The 24,770-nt window shown below is 40.6% G+C and overlaps 1 protein-coding gene and 2 non-coding genes across 3 annotated transcripts; all 3 read left to right on the top strand.

Annotated features, from left to right (window-relative positions):
- The first annotated feature begins 12,193 nt into the window (after positions 1-12,193).
- On the top strand, positions 12,194-18,687 carry Rps3 (ribosomal protein S3). Its single transcript, XM_048788049.1, has 7 exons — positions 12,194-12,337; positions 13,644-13,774; positions 14,588-14,681; positions 15,158-15,252; positions 17,125-17,312; positions 17,760-17,954; positions 18,614-18,687. The coding sequence occupies exons 1-6, from the start codon at positions 12,308-12,310 to the stop codon at positions 17,951-17,953; spliced, it is 732 nt and encodes a 243-aa protein (XP_048644006.1). The 5' UTR covers positions 12,194-12,307; the 3' UTR covers position 17,954; positions 18,614-18,687.
- LOC125612239 lies at positions 13,133-13,275 on the top strand. The gene has a single exon (XR_007342568.1). It is a non-coding gene; the product is annotated as a small nucleolar RNA SNORD15 (small nucleolar RNA).
- LOC125612238 lies at positions 17,508-17,652 on the top strand. Its single transcript, XR_007342567.1, has one exon. It is a non-coding gene; the product is annotated as a small nucleolar RNA SNORD15 (small nucleolar RNA).
- Positions 18,688-24,770: the final 6,083 nt, after the last annotated feature.

The raw sequence follows: 24,770 nt of genomic DNA, 5'->3' as shown, positions 1-24,770 counted from the left end.
TTTTTTTGCTCCAGCCTCCTAAACTGCTGGGATCACAGATCTGTGCTGCTATGCCTGGTGAAATCAGCTTTAAAATGCTGGCCAATCTGATCCTTGAAAAGTATAATTTCATTGTTTTAATTTGCATTTCCTTTATTATGGGGGGGGAGATTGAATAGTTTCAGGTGTTCACTTTTATTTTTATTTATTTATTTATTTATTTTGCAGTGTTGGGTCTGAACCCAGGGCCTTGCACATGCTAGGCAAGTGCTCTACCATTGCCCTATTTTTATTTTTTAAAATATTATTATTTTCTGCATTGGGGATTGAACCCAGGGGCACTCTACCACTGAGCCACAACCCCAGCCCATCCCAGCCCCTTTTGTTTTTTATTTTGAGACAGGGTCTTGCTAAGTTGCTTAGGGCCTTGCTAAATTGCTAAGGCTGGCTTTGAACTTGCAATTCTTCTACCTCAGCCTCCCAAGCTGCTGGAATTATAGGTATGTGCCATTGTGACTGACCCTATTTTTATTTTTAAGTTAATTAAAGGTTTATGAATAATGCACAAATGCAAAAAATGACCTTAAATTTCTAATTAAGATTTTAATTGGCATACATGCACATCATACAACATTCACAGAGGACATGGTGAACACTCCTGTAATCCCAGCTGCTCAGGAGGCTGAGGCAAAAGGATCACAAGTTTGAGGACAGTTTGGCAATTCAGGGAGACCCCATCTCAAAATACAATAAAAAGGGCTGGGGATATAGCTCAGTGCTTGCCTAGCATGCACAAGGCTCTTGGTTCAATTCTCAGTACTGGACAAAACAAAAACCAAAAAGAAAAGTTTGTCTCTTTCCCATGGATCTGAAGCTAAGCCCCTGCAGACCTTCTATACAGAGACCTTGTCTGACAGCCATTTCTAGGGTTTCCATTCAGAGATATTTGGTGCATATATAAGCACTTATATGTATTGCCTTTGCAGTTTTTACACACATATATATATTTTTGGCAGTACTAGGGATTGAACCCAGGAGAACTGTACCCTTGAGTTGCACCCCTAGCCTTTTTTATTTTTCATTTTGAGATAGGATCTCTCTCCTAAATTGGCCAGCCTGGCCTTAAACTTGTGATCCTCCCATTTCAGGCTCCCATGTCGCTGGGTCACAGGCATACACCACTGCACCTGGCACAAATTATAACATTTTCTACACCATTCTGCATTTTGCTCTTTTAAAAACTTAATCCTAAAAAGTAGTTTATCCCACTCTTCACAGAGCCATCTCATTCTTGTTCATGATTTCTAGTATCCCATTCAGTAAATGTACTATAGTTTGTTTAAACCGTGCCCTAGCATTGGAAATTTTGGTGGCCTCCAATCTTTTGCTTCACTGATTGTTCTTATGCATATATATTTCTCACATATGGGAACATATGTGTAAGATAATTTCCAAGAAGTGGAATTTCTGAGTCAAAGGGTTAATGTATTTAACATATTCAAGGTTATTACCAAATCGCTTTCCATATCAATTTACTGATTGTCATATTAATGATTATGAAGAAACTCTCTGCTTATATTTTAATTCAGAGAAAAATATAACATAGTCATTGTCTTTGATCATAAGAGATCATCATTTTTGAAACATTTACTATGTGTCAGGAATGTACACATATTATCAAAACACTCCTGACACCGTGAATTAAGCCCTTTGTTTAAGACACCTGCAGAGTGGGTGAGAGAGCCAGAAACCAAGCCTTGGCTTATCAGGCTCTAGCTTTGGCCTGACCCTGGTCCTTGTTACTATGCAGGAAGCTGACACCAGGTATGAGGAACTAGATTCCAGGGTAACTCATGGTGATGTCATGTGACCAGTGCCCCAGAACACAGACCCAGAGCACAGGGACAGGTCAGGCAGAGGCAAGGGTCTGAAAAGGATTCACAGAGGGAGGGCCTTTCAGGTGAGGCTTAAATGTTGGAGGAGCAGACCTGGCTGATAAGAAGTAGAAAGGGTCCTCAGCGGGGACATTCACAAAGACATAGAAACTGGAAAATCAGCTCCGGAGAGGAGAATAAATGTGTGCAGAGCAGAACTGGTCTGAGGCCAAGGCTGGAAAGATGTGTTGCAGGCAGGTGGTGAAGAACCCCTCACATGCGGCTCTCAGACACTTGGCTCTTCAGTGGGAGATCATTTACTTATCTGGGGATCTGAACACTGAAGAAGTGGTGCAGAGTGGAACTCAGAATCTGGAGTCAGACCATTTGGATTTCAGTCTCACTTCTTCCCCTTCTTAGCTGAAGACTTGTCTCCCCTTCTGTAAAATACAGAATGTGATTTACAAAGTTGTTATAGGGATGGAGTATGTCAAGCATGTTTTAAAAAAAGCAAAGTAGGAAAATATCTGACTCTTGGCAAGTACTCAATAAGTGGTATCCACTTATTAGCAAACAACTAAATTGTTTTAAAAAGGTTTTTTAAAATTGACAATCTTTTTCTGTATTCTGTTAAAAATTTTTAGTTGGCAGAGAGTGGTAATGATAGGCTCTACTTAGTTAAATGGGACAGAAGGTGATGCTGTAATGGCCCAGTCAAAGCACCACAGAGAATGATCTTGATCCTTGGCAGCACAGCCACTGAGACAGCTCTCAGTAGTTTGTATATATGGCCAAACAATAATTATTTAAAAGTGTTGAAATACAGTTAGGATGCACTGACAGCTGTCTCCTCACCCCTCAGACCACCTCTTGATACACTAGAGCTGCAAATATAGATTTTTAAGAGTTAACATTTATTTCGCTCTTACTACGTAAATATCTCACAACAATCTTTTTGGACAAGTACTATTATCCCTGTTATACAGATGAAGAAACTGAGGCACAGGGAAATTTTTAAGCAAGTTGCTCAGGGCCACACGATTGGGATGCACACCGGGCTTCATGAGTCCCCGGCTTTCTCTCACCTCTTTTCAGATCTGCTGTTTCCACTTGAAACTGGATCAAGAGTCTAGTTACTGTCACCAGTGCCTTCCCAGTCATTGTGCCTTTTTGAAGTTAAGCTGCCTGAACCCTTGAAACTTCTAAATCTAGCCTGAGCATCTCTGGTCTCAAACTGAAGGAAGAAGGCTAGAGGGGTTGTGAACATGTCCTAATCTGGGGCACCATAGGCTGAGCTGCATTTTAGAAAGCAGCTCTAGTGTATCAAGAGGTGGCCTGAGGGGTGAGGAGACAGAGGTCAATGCATCCTGAATATCTGTGACAGGTGTTGAGTGGCAGGGGCTGGAGGTCAAGGCTACAAGGAGGAGTCCTTGGCCTCACTTGTCCTGCAGCAGGCACCTACCTGATTAAAATTATCTATATCCACAAGTGCCTATTGGGCCCTTGAACTGTGACCAGTTCAAATTGAGAATGACTGTAAATAGAAAACACACATCGGATTTCAAAGACATAATACTAAAAAAAAAGAAAAAGTAAGACATCTGAATAAGTTTTATGTTAATTATATGTTGAAGTACATTTTGGATTTATGGGATTAAGAAAAAAAAATATTATTAGCCAGGCCTGTAATCCCCAGCTACTCCAGAGGCTGAGGCAAGAGGATCCAAATGCAAGACCCTGTCTAAAAAAAAAAAAAAAAAGACTGGGGATGTAGCTCAGTGTTAGAAAGCCACTGGGTTCAATTACAATACTGGGGGAAAAAAATCATCTTTTTCTTCTCTATTTCCTTTTTTTTTTTTTTTTTTTTGGAGACAAGATCTTATTAATTTGCCCAGGCTGCCTTGAACTTGCAATCCTCTGCCTCAGCTGGTATTCACAGGAGTGTACCACCGCGGTCAGCTCATGAAATTACATATGTGCTCACGTTATATTTCTATTGGACAGCTTTGGACCATAACCTTGCCTACAGGTGACCTGCCTCTCTTTCACTGCCTGAGAAGCTGGGTCCGCGTCAGAGAAGGTAGGCGGAAGTATCCCCCAGTAAGGTTCAGGAGGCGATGGACCACCCCTCCGCTGTCCTCTGCCGCCCTCTAGTGGTTTTTCTTCCAAGCGTTCCTACGGCTGTTAAGCGACATCCTGTCTTCACGGATGGAAGTGTATTGGACTTGCTATCCTGAAACACTTTGTGGTCCCAAATCATTTATTTTTCTTACCTACTATCATTTTAGTTATGTATAGGCATCCAATAGGGTGCTAGAGGTATAGCTCAGTGGTAGAACTGTTGCCTATCATGTGCGGAGGCCCTGGGTTCAATCCCCAGTGCCACCAGGAAAAAAAGCACTTGATAGAAGGATTTTAGGTCATTTCCTGGTTTCTATTGACTATCTCTCCCCCCCATTCACGGTCTTGATCCATCACTTTCACAACAGGTATCAATACAATTAAGATGCCTTGGGCTGGGGATATTGTTCAGTTGGTAGAGTGGTTGCCTCATATGCACAAGTCCCTGAGTTCAATCTCCCAATCCCCAGCACCACCAAAAACAAACAAACAAATGCCTTAAGTATCTCTTTTCTCCATGTGCTGCTTCTGGTTCAATTATGTCTAGAAAAATGATGCTACCTTTCCCTTTAAATTCCGGTAATTTGATTTAGTGAAGGAGGAGTTTGATCTCAAGACAGAATCCTTTTTTTGGTAAAAAGTGTTAATAGTATGATAACAGGTTAAACTGCATTGTAAAGATTATGGAAACATAATATATAAAAAGTATTTAGTACAGTTCCTAGTACATTATAAACTCTCAGTTATTGTAGCTATTAATATGTGAAGTTGTTACTTATATAAGCAGCAATCTTTTAAGAGTGTTATTTGTCCCTGCATGCTGGGACTCTGGTTCAGAACCTTCTTGATAAGTAAATAAAGGGAATGGAAAGAAACTAAATTTCATTGGATCACTAGGCTGAGAAAATACCCAGCTGGGTCTTCTTGAAAAATGACCCATCTAGACCGAACTTGAGTTAGCTCTGCCAACTAGGACTAGAGGAGCGGCTGGGGAAGAGGTCATAGATCAACTCCACTGGAACTGTGGATTTTCAAGGGTGCACAAAGATATTCCCAGGGTTGTGTGGAATGGAAATATAAGTTAGAGGGGAAAACATAACAACATAAGTACAACTGTTCCGGGAAAACTTATTTTTAAGTGGATAATTGCATCAAATTTCTGGGGTATTTATGTTCCCTGTGGATAGGGGACATTTAAAAATAGTGACTGCTTTATTTCAAATATTGACTTTAATACTGGAAACTATAGTTTTTGCAAGTTTATTTAAACTCATGATGAAAGGTTTACCTATGTTAAAGTCCTACATAACTTGGGTTGGATATGTAGCTCAGTGGTAGAACATCAGCTTACCATGCATGAGGCCCTGGGTTCCATCTCCTGTACCCCCAACACAAATAAATAAATAAATAAATAAATCATATATATATATACACACACACACATATACATATATATATACACACACACACTTTTTTTTTAGAGAGAGAGAGAGAGAGAGAGAGAGAGAGAGAGGAAGAGAGAGAGAATTTTTTTAATATTTATTTTTTAGTTTTCGGCAGACACAACATCTTTGTTTGTATGTGGTGCTGAGGATCGAACCCGGGCCGCACACATGCCAGGCGAGCGCGCTACCGCTTGAGCCACATCCCCAGCCCCACACACACTCTTAAGAGACAAAGAAATTTGAATCCTTCAAATTCTTTTTAAAAATCTTTTTTAGGTGTAGATGGACACAATACCTTTATTTGTTTTTGTTTTGTGGTGCTGGGGATAGAACCTAGTGCCTCACATGTGCTAGGCAAGCATTCTACCACTGAGTCACAACCCCAGCCCTGAGTCCTTTTTGAAGGGAGAATGTAAGCACAAATTTTTTGAGGACTAGGGCTCTAGGCTATATACTCAGCCTGGAATTGCTGCATGGTAGTAAAATAGTGAGTGTCCTGTGTGCTTGAGAATGAAAGGCAGTAGTGTTTTGGTTGTCTATGAGCCACATGTTGGCATTGCTGAAAGAGACCTGCCCTAATCAAAGTCATTGAAGATTAATAACGTAAACCTAAATGCTTAGGTGTTTGTTGGCTTTAACAGCAATGGTAATCTGTCCCATCTAACAAATAATTTCCATGTGCTGGATACTAAGCTAAGAGCTTTACAGATATCATTTCAATCAACCACAGAAAGTCTGTGAGAGTAATGATAATTTCTTCGCTTTTCAGGTGAAGAATATGAGGTTCAGAGAAGTTAAATGACTTGCCTGACCTCACAGAGCTTGTAAGTAGCAGCACTGGAATGTGAAACACATTGAGCTGGCTGCAGATTTCCCTACCTCGCCACCTCCCCTAACCTGTCACTCTGTCTCCACCTTCCAAGCATGGCACCAGCCTCTCCCGTGCACCTGTGTATTATGTGTCCCAGGGCTGGGTCAGGTGATAACGCATCTACATACTGAGGGTTGATCCTAGGGAGAGATCTCGTGTGCCCAAAGTTTTCATTAACCAGCACAGTGTCTTTTTTATTTTCCTGGGTCATTTTTCTTCCTTTTTTAAAAAATCCCTTTTTAATGAAAACATTTTATTATTTTGAATCAGAAAAAGAAAACTATTTTCATAATTCAAGATGTTCTTTTGTCCCCAAAGGCTTTGGCCCATGCACTCTGCCTGATGTGTCCCATGGTCTGGTACACACGTATCTCTTGGGAGCCTCAGCTCAAGGATTAGAGCATTGTGACATTTTTTCCTACTCCCTGCCCTCCTAGATGCTCCCTCAGTGCCCAGTTATCCCTACCATGACACTTGAGATGCTATCATATTTATTTATCTGTACCCCTGACCCCAGATTTGAGTTCTTGGGAGGCAAGAGTTAAATCAGATTCATCAGTGAACCCGGGTCCAGGCACAGAAACTTGCTCCGAGTAATAATAACTAATGCTAATTGAACACTTTCATGCCCCACATACTAAGCACTTTGCCTGTATTAATTAATTTAATCTCACAACTATGCCATAATGGGAACTTATTATTATTTTCATCTCATTTTACAGATGAGGAAACTGATACAGAGATAAATTGCCTGAGGTCACATAGCTAAGAACGAACCAGATCAGGGATATAAGCTCAAGTTGTCTATCTCAAGTCTATGACCTTAAACACTCTGCCATACTAAATAGATGCTGAGTGGCCACATAGCCAGATTGTTCAGGGAAATTGGACAAGGCCAAGTGGTTTTCTCACTGAGTTCATCTCTACTCATTCACTGGACCAATCAGACATCAGTTTATAAAAAAGATATATGTATAGGGAAGAAGGACTGTGATGGTCTCATTTCCCTGGATCCAGAAACAACCCTAAATTTTCTTTTTTTTTTAATATTTATTTTTTAGTTTTCAGCGGACACAACATCTTTGTTTGTATGTGGTGCTGAGGATCGAACCAGGGCCGCACGTATGCCAGGGGAGCGCGCTATCGCTTGAGCCACATCCCCAGCCCCCCTAAATTCTCTTAATTTGCTTCCTCCATATTTCCAGAGCTGATCTTCTAGGCCACAGTGAGGGGTCCCAGGAACTCAATAGAGGATGAAACTTAGCTGTAAGTTTCCCAGGGCTCCCAGCAAACAGAGAAGAAACAAGATAAGTTTTTAACATTCCTTGTAACTCCTTGTAAACCATTTATTTTCATTAAGTCTGTGGTGAAAATAAGACTTTCCATTAAGTCTTACTAAATGCTGATCCTCGGCCAATCACTGTGCCGTGTCTCATGAAAACAGTCAAGTAAAACACCTTTGATCCCTGGAGTTGAAAAGATTACCGAAGTACAGTAAAACAGAATATAATGAAGGCCTCAAATGTGATTACAAATGTAATACTAAATTTTCTAGTAGCCATGTGAAAAAAAACAAAAGAAAGAAGAAACAGGCAAACTTAGTTTTAGTAACATATTTTAGGGCCAGGCATGGTGGCATACACCTATACTCCCAGTGACTCAGGAGGCTGGGGCAGAAGGATCTCAGGCTGTCGGGGGAAATCAGCAGAAGCCTGTCTCAAAGTAAAATTTTAAAAAAGGCTAGGGATGTAGCTCAATGGTTAAATGCCCCTGGGTTCAATATCCAGTATTATATTTAAAAAATTCACTTACTATATCTAAAATATTATTCTTTAACATGTGATCAGTATAAAAATTATATATTTTATATATATTTTTTTATTCTTGAAGACTGGTATTGTTTATATTTAACAACACTTTTCCACTCTGAGTAACAATCTTTCAGTGAATAATAGACCCATGTGGCCAGTATAGATTTATATTACTAGTAACAGACACTGAACTTTCTGAAGAAAGGATTGTGGGATTTGGTATTGCAGGCAGAGACAGCCACGCTGTTTCACAAGAGGCCATGTGATCAAAACTCTGTATGCTTGTAGCTTCTTGCATGTTTTCTTTTTTCTTCATTTTCATTTTGCAAGTACTATGTGAATAAATTTTCATTATAAGAAGAGTCCAACAACAGAAACTGCTCCTCCCAGCTACTCTGGAGGCTGAGGCAGGAGGATGCAAATTCAAGACCAGCCTTGGAAATATAGCAAGATCTTATCTCAAAATAAAATAAAAAGGGCTGGAGACATAAAGGTAGGATATCTTTATGTGCAAGACTCTGGGTTCAATCCCCAGGTCTGTAAAAAGAAAAAGAAAAAAAAAAGTAAGTGACAATCACTATTACCCTGAAAAAGCAATCCTTTAAGAGCAGTCCTAGTGGGAACAGATGTATCCTCTCCTCTCTTTGAGAATTAGATCTTCCTCCAGGATTGGTAAGGTTTTTTTTTTTTTTTTTTTTTTTTTTTTAATTAAACACTAGATAAAGTAGTTAGCTTGTTCAGGGTCTTTTCAGAAAAAGAAAATCTATGTTTGAACACCCAGCTCAATTAGACGTTCACCCCATAATGAGGCCACAGGATAGCTAGCCTAGACTACCTGCAACAAGAGATGAAACTCCTCTGTCCTCCTGCCTGGCTCTGATCCAGGCCCTCCTGGGGCAGGGAGGAAGGCACTCCCTCTCCCACCCACACACACTGCTTAAACTCTACTTCCCTGTTTTGTCAGGCTCTTGGAGCTGGATTTAGGTAAATTAAATGCTTTCTATGAGGTTCTGTTTTACTTGTCTTGAAGCGACTAAACTACTCTCAGAAACTGTGGGCTGTGTTCATTCAACCTCAGCAATTCTCACCTCTGGATTTTAGGAATTTCAGGAAAGTACCTATGAGGTGTTCATGAGACCCAATGCATGGCCCAAGTGTAGCCACAAAGTCTCATGTGTTCTCAGACATAGTCTTTTTTCTTCACATATCTAAGGACAATTCTGTGACATTGTGGGCTAACTGGATAAAACCTTATTTACATTTTGGATACCCCAGGGGAAATGAAGGCACTACTCCGACTCTTCATTAGAACTCTATGACTGCACTGTAATTTTTTAGCATTATTTAGATTAATAGAATGTCATTTTTCTTATGTCAGTCTTACATAAAACAAAGAACATTATAATAAAGATAAAGTCTTCCTTTATGGTTTTTCTGTTGGACCAGAGGATGATATCTAGGCAGCCGTCTGCATCATTGGGGAAGGGCAGTAGATGAGGTATCACAGAACCAGAGAGGTATTTACCTTAGAGCACAAGCTATGGTTTCATCTTCAGTATTGAGTCTTTTTTTAAATTTTTTTTAGGTGTAGATGGACACAACACAATGCCTTTATCTTTATGTGGTGCTGAGGATTGAACCTAGGTCCCGCCCATGCTAGGCGAGCGGGTCTACCATTGAGCCACAATCCCAGCCCCCAGTATTGAATCTTCAGAAATTGGTTTCATGAACATCCCAGAAAAGAAACAGTACTTGCAAGCAAATTTGTTAAGAACAATACTACCAGGAACTGATCTAAAATTCAGAATCCAGGCATGGATTTGTTTGCTCACAGACTTGTATTGACTGGGCTTGAGCCTGGCCAGATCCTAGGTTCTGGATATAATAAACAAAGCAGACTTAGCCCAGGCTCTTACAAAGCTGAGGGTCTAGTGAGAGAAACACATCAACAGACCATTCCAATCTAGTGAGAGGAGTGACATGGTGGGGGTCATACAGAAGGCTATGAAAGCAACGAGCAGGGGCTCGTTGGAGAAAGTATGTGGCATATTTAACATTAGGGATGGCAAAGAAGGGAAAGAGCTAGTATGAAGGAAGAGTATCACGGGAAAGGGAAGGAATGATTGCAATATTTCAAAGAAACCAAACTAAGACAAGGCATGGTGGTGCCCAAGTATTCTGGAGGCTGAGGTAGGAGGATCACCAAGTTCAAGACCAGCCTGTGCAACTTATAGAGAGCCTGTCCCAACATAAAAAGGGCTGAGGATGTAGCTAAGTGGTGAGTGCCCCTGGGTTCAATTCCCGGGGTTAAAAAAAAAGAAAATAAAGAAACTTGAAAGAGAGCACAAAGGTGAGGCTGACCCTGGGTAGGAAGACTGTTTTTTTCCTAAACTAAGGAAGGAAAGATGACCATGGGTACATAGAATTATAAGATGAGTGGAAGGCAGTTGTTGTCTGTACAATCTGTATGGGGGGGAAGGCATCAGGAGGGAGGTTAACTACTCAGAGTGAAGAGAAAATGCTGGTGTTTGTGATTTGAAAAAGATTATATTTGACACTGTGGGAGAATGAGACAAACATCAGAATGGGAAAATGCAGGAAATTCACTAAAAGGACTAGCCTATTTGAAGTGGATCACTGTGTCCCCAGCATTCAAGGTGGGGTGCTCTTCTACAGTACCCATGACCCTAGTGAAAACATAGAGAAGTCACACTGGCAAATTCACCAAGGTTATGGTTTTGGCAACCTGACACCACTTAGTTTACAGACCTTGGGCAGGAAGAGGTGTGAAGAGCAGAGGAATATGACAGATGGAGGGGGGATTAGAAACCTGTTTCTGTTTTCCTCATCTCAGCCAGTGCTGTCACCAAGCATCCACCACTGAAATCAGGAACCATGGCATCATTTTTATTTATTTATTTATTTGCCCTCCCCCCCCCCACCTCTCTCAAATAGCCAGAGCATCATTGCATCATTTTTAATTTCCCTTCAACCTCAATCCACATTCAAGATACATCAGGTCCACACCTATCCTATCTCTGGTTCATTCCCTTCTTTTCCTCTTCATTTGGTCTCAGCTGTCACAGAACTGTTAAGTCTATGATAATATGTCTCGTCACTTGGCACCAGAGTTGTTTTAGTGCTGGAATTAAATATACTCAAAATGGTTTCTAAGCCCAGGAAATAATTGAGTGAAGCTTCCAGAGACTTCACTCAAGTGAAGTGAGTGAGTTCCGTGGTACACTGAAAAGTTATTTTTCATCTATCAGGGACAGGGGTTCTTGGGGCTGGGGATGTGGCTCAAGTGGTAGCACGCTCGCCTGGGCATGCGTGCGGACCAGGTTCGAGCCTCAGCACCACATACAAAGATGTTGTGTCCGTCGAAAACTAAAAAATAAATATTAAAAAAAAATTCTCTCTCTCTCTTTAAAAAAAAAATAAAACAAAAGGGACAGGGGTTCTTTACCATCTCCAGCCCTTTTTATTTTTTGACACAGGAGCTTGCTAAATTGCTGAGGCTGGCCTCGAACTTGCAATCCTCCCGCCTCAATCTCCCAAACCCCTGGGATTACAGGGGTGTGTGACTGCACCTTGCTAGACATTTTCATAATAAATCGAAACGGATTTTTTTTTTTTTTTTGGCTGAAAAAAATGAGCAGGCGAGCCACTACTCTGTCCGATACAAATTTTAATGGATTGTTATGAAAGTGAGGTAGGGGTACATGAATTAATAACATTAAAAAAATCACACAACAGTTCCTAGAGAATTTAATAAATGTTAAGTATTATTATCCATTTAGAACAGAGAAAATGGACACAGATTGGAGAAGATGGGGTGCTTGAATAAATTTCATTGAAGGGCTTCCGGCAGATTTTCATTACTGTGGACCAGAATGTGTAGGAACCAGGGTTCCGCTGATCAAATTCTGTTGCTTTGAGAGTTAATACCTGTAGTTTCCATCTCTACGCCACACGTTGTTTGTGAGCGGTGAGAACTAGACTCCAGATTGCTCTGCAGTTCTGTTATTCTGCCTACAGGTGTCACCATTACGATTCTTCTCTTAACGCCTTCTTTACGTGAAACTGCATTTCCCATGAGCGCCCGCCGGCGTCGACGTCGCACAGTGTTTTCGTCGTCGCTTCGCGCCCTTTATACTCACTTCCGCCCTCCAGACTTCCTTTCCTTTCGGGGCTTACGGCGGCAAGATGGCGGTACAAATTTCCAAGAAGAGGAAGGTGAGCCTTTGGGCCCGAGGACGGGAAACTCTGGGGATGCACGGGCCCAGGATTTCTTGGGGTGTTATTGAGAGACCCAGAGCTCCGTGCCTTGTTCCAGGAAGTGGCTATGGCCGCCTTGCGTTCCCGCGGGCTGCGGATGGCAGTGGATTGAGGGCGAGGCCCGCGGCGGCCGAGCGCAGTGTGGTTGGGGAAGATACAGATTCCGCCAGTTCCCGACTTAGCTGGGCGCCCCACCTGCCCGGGAGAAGGAGCTTGTGAGCATTTCTTAGGCCGACAAAATAGTAAACGTAGCATTTAGAGGGCATGAGGCGTCACATCTCATCCCATGGCTTTGGGAAGGAGCGATAACAGTGTAGTTTAGTTTCCTTAGTGTCTCAATGTATCTATAACTCCAGAGCCCTCAGTTGGAGAGGCTACTGATAGTTGCTCCTTCCTGGAGATTCTCGGGTTGAATTTTTTGTGTCATTCCCAGAGTAAACAGCTGTAAAAGTCATTAGCTTTGGAAATAGACGGTTTGTTTTTATCGATCTTAGGATTAAATCCGTCATGCTCTTTTCAGTAGAATTTGCTAGATCAGTTCACAAGTACGTTAAGACCAGGTAAACATGGCTGGGATGTTTTGCGACCAAGTTGCAGTCCCCATGTGAGACTGCTATCTTCAGCCCACACTGCTCCTTTGACAAGTTATGTAGGTGTCCCCGCAGTGCTTAATTATATATATATATATATATATATAAAAGACACTTTAGAGCAGCTTTTTATTTTACGTGTTTAAGTACCAATTTTTAAACCCTTCAATGAAGAGATGATGACGAGTCTGACTTGGTTCATCTTTGGCCATGCGGCCCTACTCTGTGCTACGTTCTGTGGCAGTTTAAAGAACCCTGGTAGAAGAAACCAAGTAAAGATGACCTAGAGGCATTTGTCTGAGAAGGGTTCCTGTATTGCTGTTGGAATAGGAGTGTTGGGAGAATTAGCTGAATGTGATAGCACATGCTTTTAATTCCAGCAACCAAGGAAGCTGAGGTTCCAGCTCAGCCACAGCAATTTAGTGAGGCCTTGTCTCAAAAAAAAAAAAATGGTGGGGATGTGGCTAGGGGGTTAAGCTGTCCTGGGGTTCAGTCCCTGACACAACAACAACAACAAAAAAAATAGGATGATTGATGGGTTATTTGTTGGAAGTGTTGCTTTGTAATGAGTGATTAATTGACTGATAAACTAGACCAGTTCAGGGGAATGTAAGCCTTTACTTGTTTCCTAATTTTTAACTTGTTTTTTCTTTTTTTGGTGGTGGTGGTGTTAGTTTGTTGCTGATGGCATCTTCAAAGCTGAATTAAATGAGTTTCTCACTCGGGAGCTGGCTGAAGATGGCTACTCTGGAGTTGAGGTCCGAGTTACACCAACCAGGACAGAAATCATTATCTTAGCTACCAGGTAAAAACTCACTTGATTGGTCATTACCTATGATTGTTATATATACTAAGGTGACTTATTCTGTGTAAACTTTGGAAACAACCAATGAATCTGGCCTTGGTGAATGCTTTTCTCCCCCATCAGTATTGGAGATGGAACCCAGGGGTGCTCTACCACAGAGCTATGTCATTTTTCATTATTTTTTGAGAGAGGGTCTCACTACAGTACCCAGGCTGGCCTTGAACATAGGATCATCCAGAGTACAGGTGTGCCCCACTGCACCTGGTTAGCCAATGGTCCTTTATTGACATTTCTCATGCTGAGTCTGGGAGAATCCTGGAACGACTCTACCCTCCCAGAACTCTGAGCCAGATGGACAGACAGGAACAGACACTGCTAGAGAACTGGGGAAGGCACTGTTTGTCCTCCACTTGGCTGCACCCTGGATGCAAGTTTTTTAAAAGCTGGTTTTAAAAATTTTTATCTTCGTTCTTGTTATTTAAAATTTATACTTTCTAAGCTGGGCATAGTGGCACATGCCTGTAATTTTAGCAGCTTGAAAGACTCAGTCACATAGGATCCCAAGTTCAAGGCAGCCTAAGCAACTTAGCAAGACCCTCAGCAATTTAGTGAAACCCTGTCTAAAAGGGGTGGGTGGGGTTGGGGGGGTGTAGTTCAGTGGTAGAACACCCCTTGGTTTAATCCCTTGTACCACCAAAAAAAAAAAAATGCATAAGTGCAAGACTCAAAGCTACATTTAGAATTTTGTCATAAGATTTGAAGTTAGGTATAGGATTTTGTGAGAATCATGAATTGTCACCTTTTTTCCTTTAGGACACAGAATGTTCTTGGTGAGAAGGGGCGGCGGATCCGGGAATTGACTGCGGTAGTTCAGAAGAGATTTGGCTTCCCTGAGGGCAGTGTAGAGGTGAGTGGTCATGGTTTGTGCCAGAAATTATTATGGACTTGGAAATGGCTCTTTAGAATGGTACTTAAAAAAACTTTGATGTAACCTTTGAAACTTTAATGTATTTGTGTTTATTGAGTATTACAAATATTGTGTTTTGTTAAAGTTCTTAATCAGTAGTGGGCTTAATTTTATAGGTCTGTTCAACTAATTTGATGGCTAAAGAATTTTTATATTCCACTTGAGTATAGAAAAGGTAACACAGGATAGACTGGCTACCCCATTGGTCTTCCTAGTGTGGCTTTAGGGTGAGCCAGTGGTGGGAACACAACGAGAACTGTGTCACTATGTACCTGTGTACCATGTGTGGGTAGAAGTGCTTCAGTTCTTCAGGGATATTACAATGATAATATATGATGGTGTAGGAAAAAGATGATTGTGCTGGCTTAAAATTGGAAATAGTGAAGGTAACAGCATGTGTCTTGCTTTCTTTAAAGCTTTATGCTGAAAAGGTGGCCACAAGAGGTCTCTGTGCCATTGCCCAGGCAGAGTCTCTGCGATACAAACTCCTAGGAGGGCTTGCTGTACGGAGGTGAGTGTCCTGAAACTTGATGGTCATGTACTCTTTGTGTGGATCAGAATATGGTATCTACTATTTTCTTGATTTAGCAGATGAATTCTAAAAGTGATAGGATCTTCTAGTCTCTGAAGATACTGGTAATCCATGCCATTGCTGAACTGGTAGGCTGACAAGATTAGTAAAGAAGCAAAAGCCATAAAGTGTGGTCAGTGCTGTAATGGAGAAGTGTTCTGCGTACTTTGAGAGTAGAATAGAAATAGAACTTCAGCCTCCACTCACTAAGGAGTAATTTGTATTAACTAGGCTGGTGTTATGTATCTACAGGCAATAAGTGTGCTTTGGCACTTGTAGGATACCTCCATTCAAGCCAGCTAGAAGCCATGCAAATCCACTAATGAATTCACCCTTATGGGGGCTGTGAAGAGAACACAGTCCTGGTGGGAGACAGCATAAAATCTAGACACTTAATCTCTATAAACTATAGTTAGGACAATGAGAAGTGATAAAGGTATAAAGGGCAATAGGGAGTTGGTTGACAAGCTCTTTGTGAAGTTTGACTATTTGTGGAGTGTCTTCCCCTTGTTGTTTGGAATTTAGACAGTACTTGACTACAGAGCCCTGGAGGAAGGAATGTTTTTCAGCTCAGGAATGACATGAATGTTCTGCTATAGGAAGGTTGGTCTGTGGGATTGGGTAATATAGTCAAGGACATGGAAAAGACACCTGATTTGAGTGCCAGTTCGCTGTTATAACAGTGTTCCTGAAGTTTTATTTCTGGGCTAACATTACTGCCATCACTGGGAACTTCTTAGAAATAAAAACTGTTTCTATCTAGTACCCATTGAATGAAAAACTGGGTGTGTGTGTGGCCCAGCTCTCTGTCTAAATAAGCCTTCCATGTGATTTTTGTTGACATTAAAGTTAACTTGGAAGTTCTGCAACCTAGTTTCTCTGACCGTTGGATCTCCTTTAAATAAAGGTCATTATGCCAATTGTCCTTAGTTGTGATGATTGAATGAGATTGAGAAAGAGTGGGAAGTGGTTAATAATCCAGTTGGTATCTCATATGGTGTAAAGCAATGGATGAGACTGGGCAGCAAGGGCAGGTATTTTAAAGATTGAGTTTTATAGACCTAAAGTTTTTTCCAGCACTCTGATATTAAGACAGCCAGGTTCCCATATAGTACTCTTGTTCACTTCTGAGTATGAATTGTAGAGGTTGAATATTTCAGTAAACTATGGAAGAACCCTAAGTTATTAAGAGTGGGTTTATGTGTTTTTTTGTTGTTGTTTGGCACGGGGCATTAAACCTAGGGTTGCTTTACCACTGAGCTACATCTCCAGCTTTTAAATTTTCATTTAGCAACAGTATCACTAAGTTATCTAGGGCCTTATTAAGTTGCTGAGGTTGGCCTTAAACTTGGGATCCTGTTACCTCAGCCTCGTGAGTCTCTGGATTACAGGCACGTGCCAATGTGCCTGGCTGTACTTGTGGAGTTTTAAAGTATAGTTCTCAACTTTTGTTGTATGTGAAAACTACCTAGGGACCACTTTTGAAAATGCCTTGAGCTTTGCCACCCCAGAGCCATCAGGGTTTGGTTTTTATAAAGCCTTCTGAAGTGATATGCAGGTACGGTTGGAATTCACTTTGTTGCTTGGAGCTTAACATTAATTCCCTAAGGAAAATTAGCCTAAGATTAGTTATGAGAAGAATAGAAGAGAATTACTATTTTGGGGGGTCAGAATGTGATCTCATTTGCTCTTCATTAAAGGATCATTAGAGATAAGAGAGATGGTCTTTTTTTTTTTTTTAACTTACTGGAGTGGTTAGATGAATTTTGTATTTGTTAATAACAGAAGTGTGTTTCTTTTATTCTTCTAAAGGGCCTGCTATGGTGTGCTGCGATTCATCATGGAGAGTGGAGCCAAGGGCTGTGAGGTTGTGGTGTCTGGGAAACTCCGAGGACAGAGAGCTAAATCCATGAAGTTTGTGGATGGCCTGATGATCCACAGCGGGGACCCTGTTAACTACTATGTTGATACTGCTGTGCGCCACGTGCTTCTTAGACAGGGTAAACAGCTGGGGATGTTTGGGGCAAAGAGCATAAGCAGATGTGGTTTTCCATAAACAACCTCAGTGTTTGTGGGGATTTACCTTGGAAATAGCTGGGCATGTTAGTATTCCTTGGGTTTATTGATTAGCTGCATGGATGTAAAATTTGCATTGTTGATCATTGCTTTGTTTTTGTCTTAGTCTTCTCTGTACCCTTCAGTGATGATATGATGACGAGTCAGAAAGGTCACATCCTGCTCTTGGTCCTTGTCAGTGCCACGTTCTGTGGTGCTGTGCAGGGTTCCTTTTGCAAAAGTGTCCTGTTCATTGATTGATTTAGAGGCATTTGTCTGAGAAGGGGCCAGATCCAATGGTGCTCGAGAAAACTGCTCTTTTCTATCCTGTATGTGTGTGTGAGGCGGGGTGTTGGTGAAGCACTGTCTAGTTCCTGTCTGATGTCCTGTAGGTGTGCTGGGCATCAAAGTGAAGATCATGCTGCCCTGGGACCCAAGTGGTAAGATTGGCCCTAAGAAGCCTTTGCCTGACCATGTGAGCATCGTGGAACCCAAAGATGAGATCCTGCCTACCACCCCCATCTCAGAACAGAAGGGTGGGAAGCCAGAGCCCCCTGCCATGCCCCAGCCAGTCCCTACAGCATAACAGGTAAGTCTGCAGGGTCCTTCCTATTCCTTGTGCGTGTGTGTGTGCATATGCATGATCACGCATGTGTACACTGGTATCAAATTGATAATAAGCACTTGGTGAATAAAATTGGATTCTGGAGATTGACTAAGTTGGAATCTGGGGCCCATTTAATTCACAGTTCTGTTGGGGTGGCTGATCTAAGAATGAAGATCCTACTTTTACTGTTATCTGAAATACTTGCTCAAGATTTTCAAGGCACTCTTGTTAGTAATTGGCTGGTGTTCTTCAGCAGCTCCCTAACAGGCAACCTTTTATGTATCTGAGGGTTTTGTTTGTCTCTTGGTGGTGGTGCTGCTTCTTATTCTTATTGGTACTAGGAGTTGAACCCAGAGGTGCTTTATCACCAAGCCACATCCACAGCCCTTTTTTTATTGTTGTTTTGGGTCAGGGTCTCACTAGGTTGTTTAAGATCTTGGCGAGTTGCTAAGGCTGGCCTAGAATTGTGATCCTCCTGCCTCAGCCTCCTGAGTCACTGGGATATTGGCATGCACCACTATGCCTTCCTGTATTGTTAATCTTAATGTGAACCTAAGTGGGAGTGTGAACCTATTTGATAAGTGAAGGAACTTGATACTGAGGTACAGTGTCACTTACTATGTGCTCTGTTTGGTTTCAGGGTCTTCTTGGCAGCTGTATCTGGAGTCTGGATGTTATTAAGACATTTAATAAAATCTTCTTGTACAAAGACATAAGGCCTGACTAGACTTTCTGTCCACTATTCAAGCTGAGTATGTTGGACTGTTGAACATATCATTTTGGTTTAAGCCATATTTGCAGTATTTGCAAAGGGCCAGAACTGGAGGAACCAAGCAGAGCTAACCAGAGAAAGATGAGATTGTGAAGATTGACAGCTGGCAGGCAGCACTTTGATTAATTATGTTTCAGGATTACAGGTTTAGAAGAAGAATTTGGTTTGGAAGTGTAAAGGGGATTTGACTGTGCTATTGTGCTTAAATCTTAGAAGTGAATTGCCTTAAGCAGTGTAAAACTGTCGTTAGAGTCCACATCCTAAGTCCTATGCAGTTAGCTTTTATAGCCTGGAATACTATTAAAAACACCTAAATTGTCTACAGTTTTATCTGTTTAGAAATATTTGCTACCAGTGACTGTATTTTGTGAGAAATTGGATGTTTTTGATTAGGTGAAATTGGTGAAGGTAAAGTTGGCTGAAAAATCCTACAAGACTGGTAGACCATTTTGATTGGTCACAAAGGAAAGTAATTTACCACTACATACAACCACTACATACAGCTTCCTAATGACAGCTGTTATAGGAATGGGAGGCCAAGTCAGGTGGCTCCATCATCCTGGTGGAAATGCTATATCTGGCTGGTGATAAAAAAAACTTGGTTCCATCGATTGCCTCAGAAGTGCTGTTTGATTATTTGGTTGTCTTAACTATACAGAGTCGAACGAGCACCTGCACTGTACATTGTTATGGTAAGGGCTTAATATTTCACTGAATTAAATGGTGTTCACAGGACATCTGTATCCATGTTCCCCATTAACTTGTGTCAAATGCAGCATAAAGATTACTATCTTAACCATTTTTAAGTGAACACTTCTATAGTGTTATAAGTACATTCATTGTTGTACAACGTATCTCTAGAACTTTTTGTCTTGCAGACATGTCTTCCCCTTGTGGAAGAACCTTTAATGCCTACACAGTATGTCTGTAGAGGATTAGTTCCAGGACCCCCAAAGACCTCAAGTCTCAATAAAATGGCATATGATATTCATATGTAATCTAAGCACATCATCCCATATGCTTTATATCATCTAGATTATTTATGCCTTAAAAAGAACTCCATACATGTTCAGTATAAGCATAATCTATTTTTATTAATTCATCGGTGGTTGGTTGAACATAAAACCCATGGATAGCAAGCACAACCTGTACGGACTTCTGAATTCTCTAATCATTGGCATAACTAAAGTGGTAGTGACCCATTTACTGGCCTTGGGTGAGTTTACTTTGTAATACCATATGTCTAGAAACTAAAACCTGACTTAACAAAAATAAGTGGGGTGAACATTATCCTAAGAATGAGCCTTCTCAACTGATGAAAGGTTTCTGGGAAGATTTGAGAGTGAGATACTGTAAAGACTGCCTGTGGGGGTAACTGCATATGTAAAATGGTTGTGTGCTTGCCCCCAAAATTGACAGGCAGCTCTTTCGCTCTTCCACCAGAATTGGGAAAGTTTTATTTATCCCTTGTAGGTAACACTAGGTGTTTTGCAAATTTTGCTAAAAATGTTGGTGGGGTTTTATTGTATTTTGGGTGGTGCTAGGGGTCAAATCCAGGTCCTTGAGCATGTTGGTTAAGGGCTGTCCCACTGAGCTATTATCAAAAGTCCAAATATTTTCACTAAGCTAAGCTGCTTCATTCCTATTATTTCTTAGCCTGTGCTGATGTAGTTGAGACATGATTATTTGTAGTGAAGTGTTAAAACTAATTGGAGTATTCATAGAGAACTGGGTGATGCAAACAGGTTAAGACAGTTGTCATCTGAGACCTTTGCATTTAGTACTGGCACAGCCAGTTACAGATCTTTGTATGTAGTGGTAAATTACTTTCCTGATGATTTTTCTGCAAACCTCATCAATCCACTTAGAATTGGAAGTTCTTTGTCTGTGGGACAAAATAAACTTCCCAGCAGGTGATGTTGTAACAAGACTGCTGTAAGTAGCAGCTTGGAGAGGAAGAAACAAAACTTACTGAACTGGTACATAGGGAAAACTGCAGATGATGATGGTGATGTTGATGATGATGATGGCCGAGCGTTATAGCACAGGGTCTCTGTCCCCACAATAGGTAAGGTATTAATGCTGAGCAGCTAAAGTTTTGTTGTAAAATTGTCCTTGGATCCCACTGGTGATAATGAGGCAATATGAAGACAAGTGCTGAGGCCTATTGTGGACTCTCCTCTAATAGGTTACTGTCAGGCTCTTAGATGTTAGGTTGTTAGGATTCTTGGCAGCTGGTGACAGGTTGCAGGACTTGCATGGCTAAATCAGTTGTCCATAAGCAAGGAGAGAGCACCTGGATGTGTGAAATCTTACAAGACTCCAGGCAAGTGAAGGTTGAAGACCAAAATTGCACCATCAGTGTATAGAACCAGGAGAAGCATAGAAAATGTGGTGAGGACAGTGGGGAAAGGGTTTTAAAGGGGGAAGTATTTGGGCTTGCAAACTGTCACTATCACAAAGTCTGTTGGAGCACACAGTGAAGTGTGATTATTTGTGGAGCCTCCCCACAACTATATCTCCAAGGGGAGGGCCAAGAAGTTTCAGGGTCTGCCTTTCCACATAAAATATATTTCTGGAGACATAATAGCAATAGTTAAGAACCCTAGTCTTTAAGCCAGTCAATTCAATACCAGTCCACAACTTTTTATGTGAGCAGGACACATCAATTAACATCTCTGCCTACTCCAGACTGCATGTAGAGCTCTTAGCATGCAGTACGCTGCCTAACTCAGCAAGTGCCCAGTAAGTGCTGTTATTCTACAGTTGACCTGTGAACAGTGTCGGGATTAGAGACACCCCATGTGGTTGAAAAGTCCCAGTATGACTTTTGACTCCCTAAAAGCTTTACAAATCCTTAACTGATAAACAATGAACACGTTTTGCATATTATTATATTACTGCAGTAAAGCAATTTACTGTAGATACCAGTCATTCATTCATTCAAGAATGAAGCACTTCAGGGCATTTTAAGTGGGGCAATAATTGAGCTCCCTGCAAGAGCAACAGGACATGGCTCTGAAATTATTACAGTTGTACAGTATTAACTAGTTAATTTTATGCAGTTATTTAATACTGCATCTTTTGGACTTTGGTGTGTGTGAGTGTGCGCACGCCGCACGGGCTGGGCATTTAATCACTGAACCACATCCCCAGCCTTTTTATTTTTTATCTATTTTACACAAATTCTTGTTATTATTTAAGGCCTTACTAACTTGCTGAGGATTGCCTTGAATCTGATTTTCCTGCCTTGGCCTCATGAGTTCCTGGAATTACAGTGTGTGCCACCACACCTGACGAGTGCTACATCTTTATACCATGTATAGTTTCTAAGTTTTTTAAAAATAAATTTCAACTTTGTAATAGACAACTGTATTTCATGTAATGATAAAGTAGACTATATATATTTTATGTATTCATGACATACCTGTCTTAATTTTTTTCAATATTCATAGGCTACACAGTTCATTTGCAAGCTTTTACAAGTTCTCACAAATCTTAAAAAAAAAGGAAGTTTTATATGTATAAGTGGACCATGGAAGGGCTGGGGATGTAGCTCAGTTGGTAGAGTGCTTGCCTTGCATGTACAAGGCCCTGGGTTCAATCCCCAGCACCACATAAATAAATAAACAAATGGGCCTATGTAGTTCAAACCTGTGTTGTTCAAGGGTCACAGGTAGGCAGGTATCGATGTACCCATATTATAAGTGGGAAATTATGCCTTTTGCCATGCGTTGACCCAGTTGCTGTCTAATGACTCCTGAACTCCCATGTTGCTATGTACAAATGCAGCTGTTACATTTCAAAGTGGGGCTTGCCAACACCGAATTATAAAAATATTTAGGTGCCATTGAGAATCAGCATTTTCAACCTCAAAGATTGTTTTTACTGTTTTGTCTACCAGCTCTTTCTCTGTTAACCAAAGCTACATTTATAGGGGCTGGGGTTATGGTTCAGTGGTAGAATGCTTGCCTAGCATGCGTGCAGCACTGGGTTTGATTCTCAGCACTGCATATAAATAAAGTCCATTGACAACCAAAAAAAGAGTAAAGCACCTAACAGTCTACAAAGTATTAAAAAGAAAAAAAAAATACATTTATAACATAAGCAGCATGGCTGCGGTGAGGAAACAATTTATATCCTGTTAACATCTCATTTAATCTGTCCAGCATTCCTGTAACAGGCAGATTACATTACTAACCTTAGTTGACAGTTTAACTCATGCAGTATATATCTTAGGAGGATGGCAGTTTCTCTTAGGCATTGAAAATATTTAGGATATCAAAATTTTCATTTCTGATTTGAGAACAAGTCACATGAAATCTTAGGTTAGGAATGACTTATCAATAGCCTAACCTGGCCAGGTGCAGCTGGGCCTTTGTTCACTGAGCAGGGAGTATACTATGATAGATTTATTTCACTCTCCCTGGTGGGCCATCCACTGTCCTGAGTAATCTGCTCCTCAGCCCTTTGTGTGGTGAGCCAAAGAGCTAAATCTTTGCATCCAAAATTGCCTAGAGAAGACAGAGCTCCCTGGTCTTCTTGTTTAAGGATGTTTTCCTTTTAAAAGGAGAGAATAGGCACAATACTAGGGCTGCTTTCCTGCTTGGGTGGTTTAAAGGAAATAGATTGCTGACTCTATGGTTTTTCCCTCAACATACCAGGAAAGGTGGTCATCATTGTTCACTGTTTTGGTGCAATGGACACCCCCATTTATGTTGTAAGTCATTTTACAAATGATTTACAGAACTAAGAGTGATAGTAAAAAATAATTGCAAGGTTTAACAGGCATTCAAATACTCAAAACTATTCAAATCTTAATACAGCATATTTTTGAATATACTAGAAATTACTGGACCTTTTAAATGGATGAATTTTATGGTATGTGAAATATATTTCCTTAAGGCTTTCACTCATAAATATCTATGTGAAGATACATGTGTGCGCATGTAAATTAAAACAGCAGATAATTTCATGTATTCCTTGTCTTTGGAGATAAAATGAGCACTGTCCCTTAAATGCAATGAAGTAGTTTGCCATGCATGAAACTGGAACATATTCATCTTGTAACTACTGATTTCAGATTTCAAATACATCTCTAATAGGCTCTGATTTATCATTGCTTTCACTGTTTTGTGTTTGCACTTGTATCCTCAGCATATAATACTTTGAAATTTTTGATGGCTCGTAGTTTTATTGAGATGGCAACCATTTTCTTTATTCCCTAATTATAAAGCATGTTTTAGACTTAAAAAGGCCAATTGTAATGATCAATCCATAGTTTTAAAAAATATCTAACCAGTTACAAGGCACATGCCAATAATCCCAATAAGTTGGGAGCTTGAGGCAGGAGGATTGTTAAGGTGGAGGGCCAGCCTCAGCAATTAGCAAGACTGTGTCTCAAAATATAAAAAGGGTTGGGGTTGAAGTTCAATGGTACAGCACCCCTGGGTTCCATCCCCAGTATTAAAAACAAAATTCTCTATCCCATCTGTTTCCCTCTAGTCACTTTGGGCACAACTGCTTTCAGCCTTTCTCTACCTATGAATTGTACCTAGTAAATTATGATGCATAGTAACTGTAAAGATGAAAAAATATTGTCACACCACTTTTTGGCAAAACAGGATGGTCCAGGTTTTTGTTACAAAAAGAGCAATACAATCTTCCTATTATGATTAAACTGGATGAAAATACCATTTTTTGTGTATTTAGAAATAATTCATTCATTACCAAAATGAATCTAAGAAATATTTTTGTTTATGTGAATATTGCACCACCATTCTGGAGTGCTGCTATGTGTCTACATTCGTTTTCTGATTTATATGATGTCCTCTCTCAATTTTCTTCTCTTTTTTCATTATGACTAGAAAAATAAGAAATCCTGAATTATCAGTTGATGTTTCTGGACTTCTAAAAGATGATACAACACTTTGGGAAACACAATAAGGAAATTGAAGGATGATATGATAGTGATGATTTCATTTTTACTATTGCATCTTCCTTCTAGGTAATACCGTCATCCTT

The sequence above is a fragment of the Marmota marmota genome, unplaced genomic scaffold (assembly GCF_001458135.2).
Source record: "Marmota marmota marmota unplaced genomic scaffold, marMar, whole genome shotgun sequence".
Classification (NCBI taxonomy): Eukaryota; Metazoa; Chordata; class Mammalia; order Rodentia; family Sciuridae; genus Marmota; species Marmota marmota.
This window is presented reverse-complemented; position numbering and strand designations above follow the sequence as displayed.

Bases quoted from the DNA above. Each gene is read 5' to 3' on its own strand.
- Rps3 (XM_048788049.1), top strand. From the start codon at position 12,308: ATGGCGGTACAAATTTCCAAGAAGAGGAAG. The intron at 15,253-17,124 runs GTGAGTGTCCTG...ATTCTTCTAAAG, and splicing joins GGAGGGCTTGCTGTACGGAG to GGCCTGCTATGGTGTGCTGC. The intron at 17,313-17,759 runs GTAAACAGCTGG...GATGTCCTGTAG, and splicing joins CCACGTGCTTCTTAGACAGG to GTGTGCTGGGCATCAAAGTG.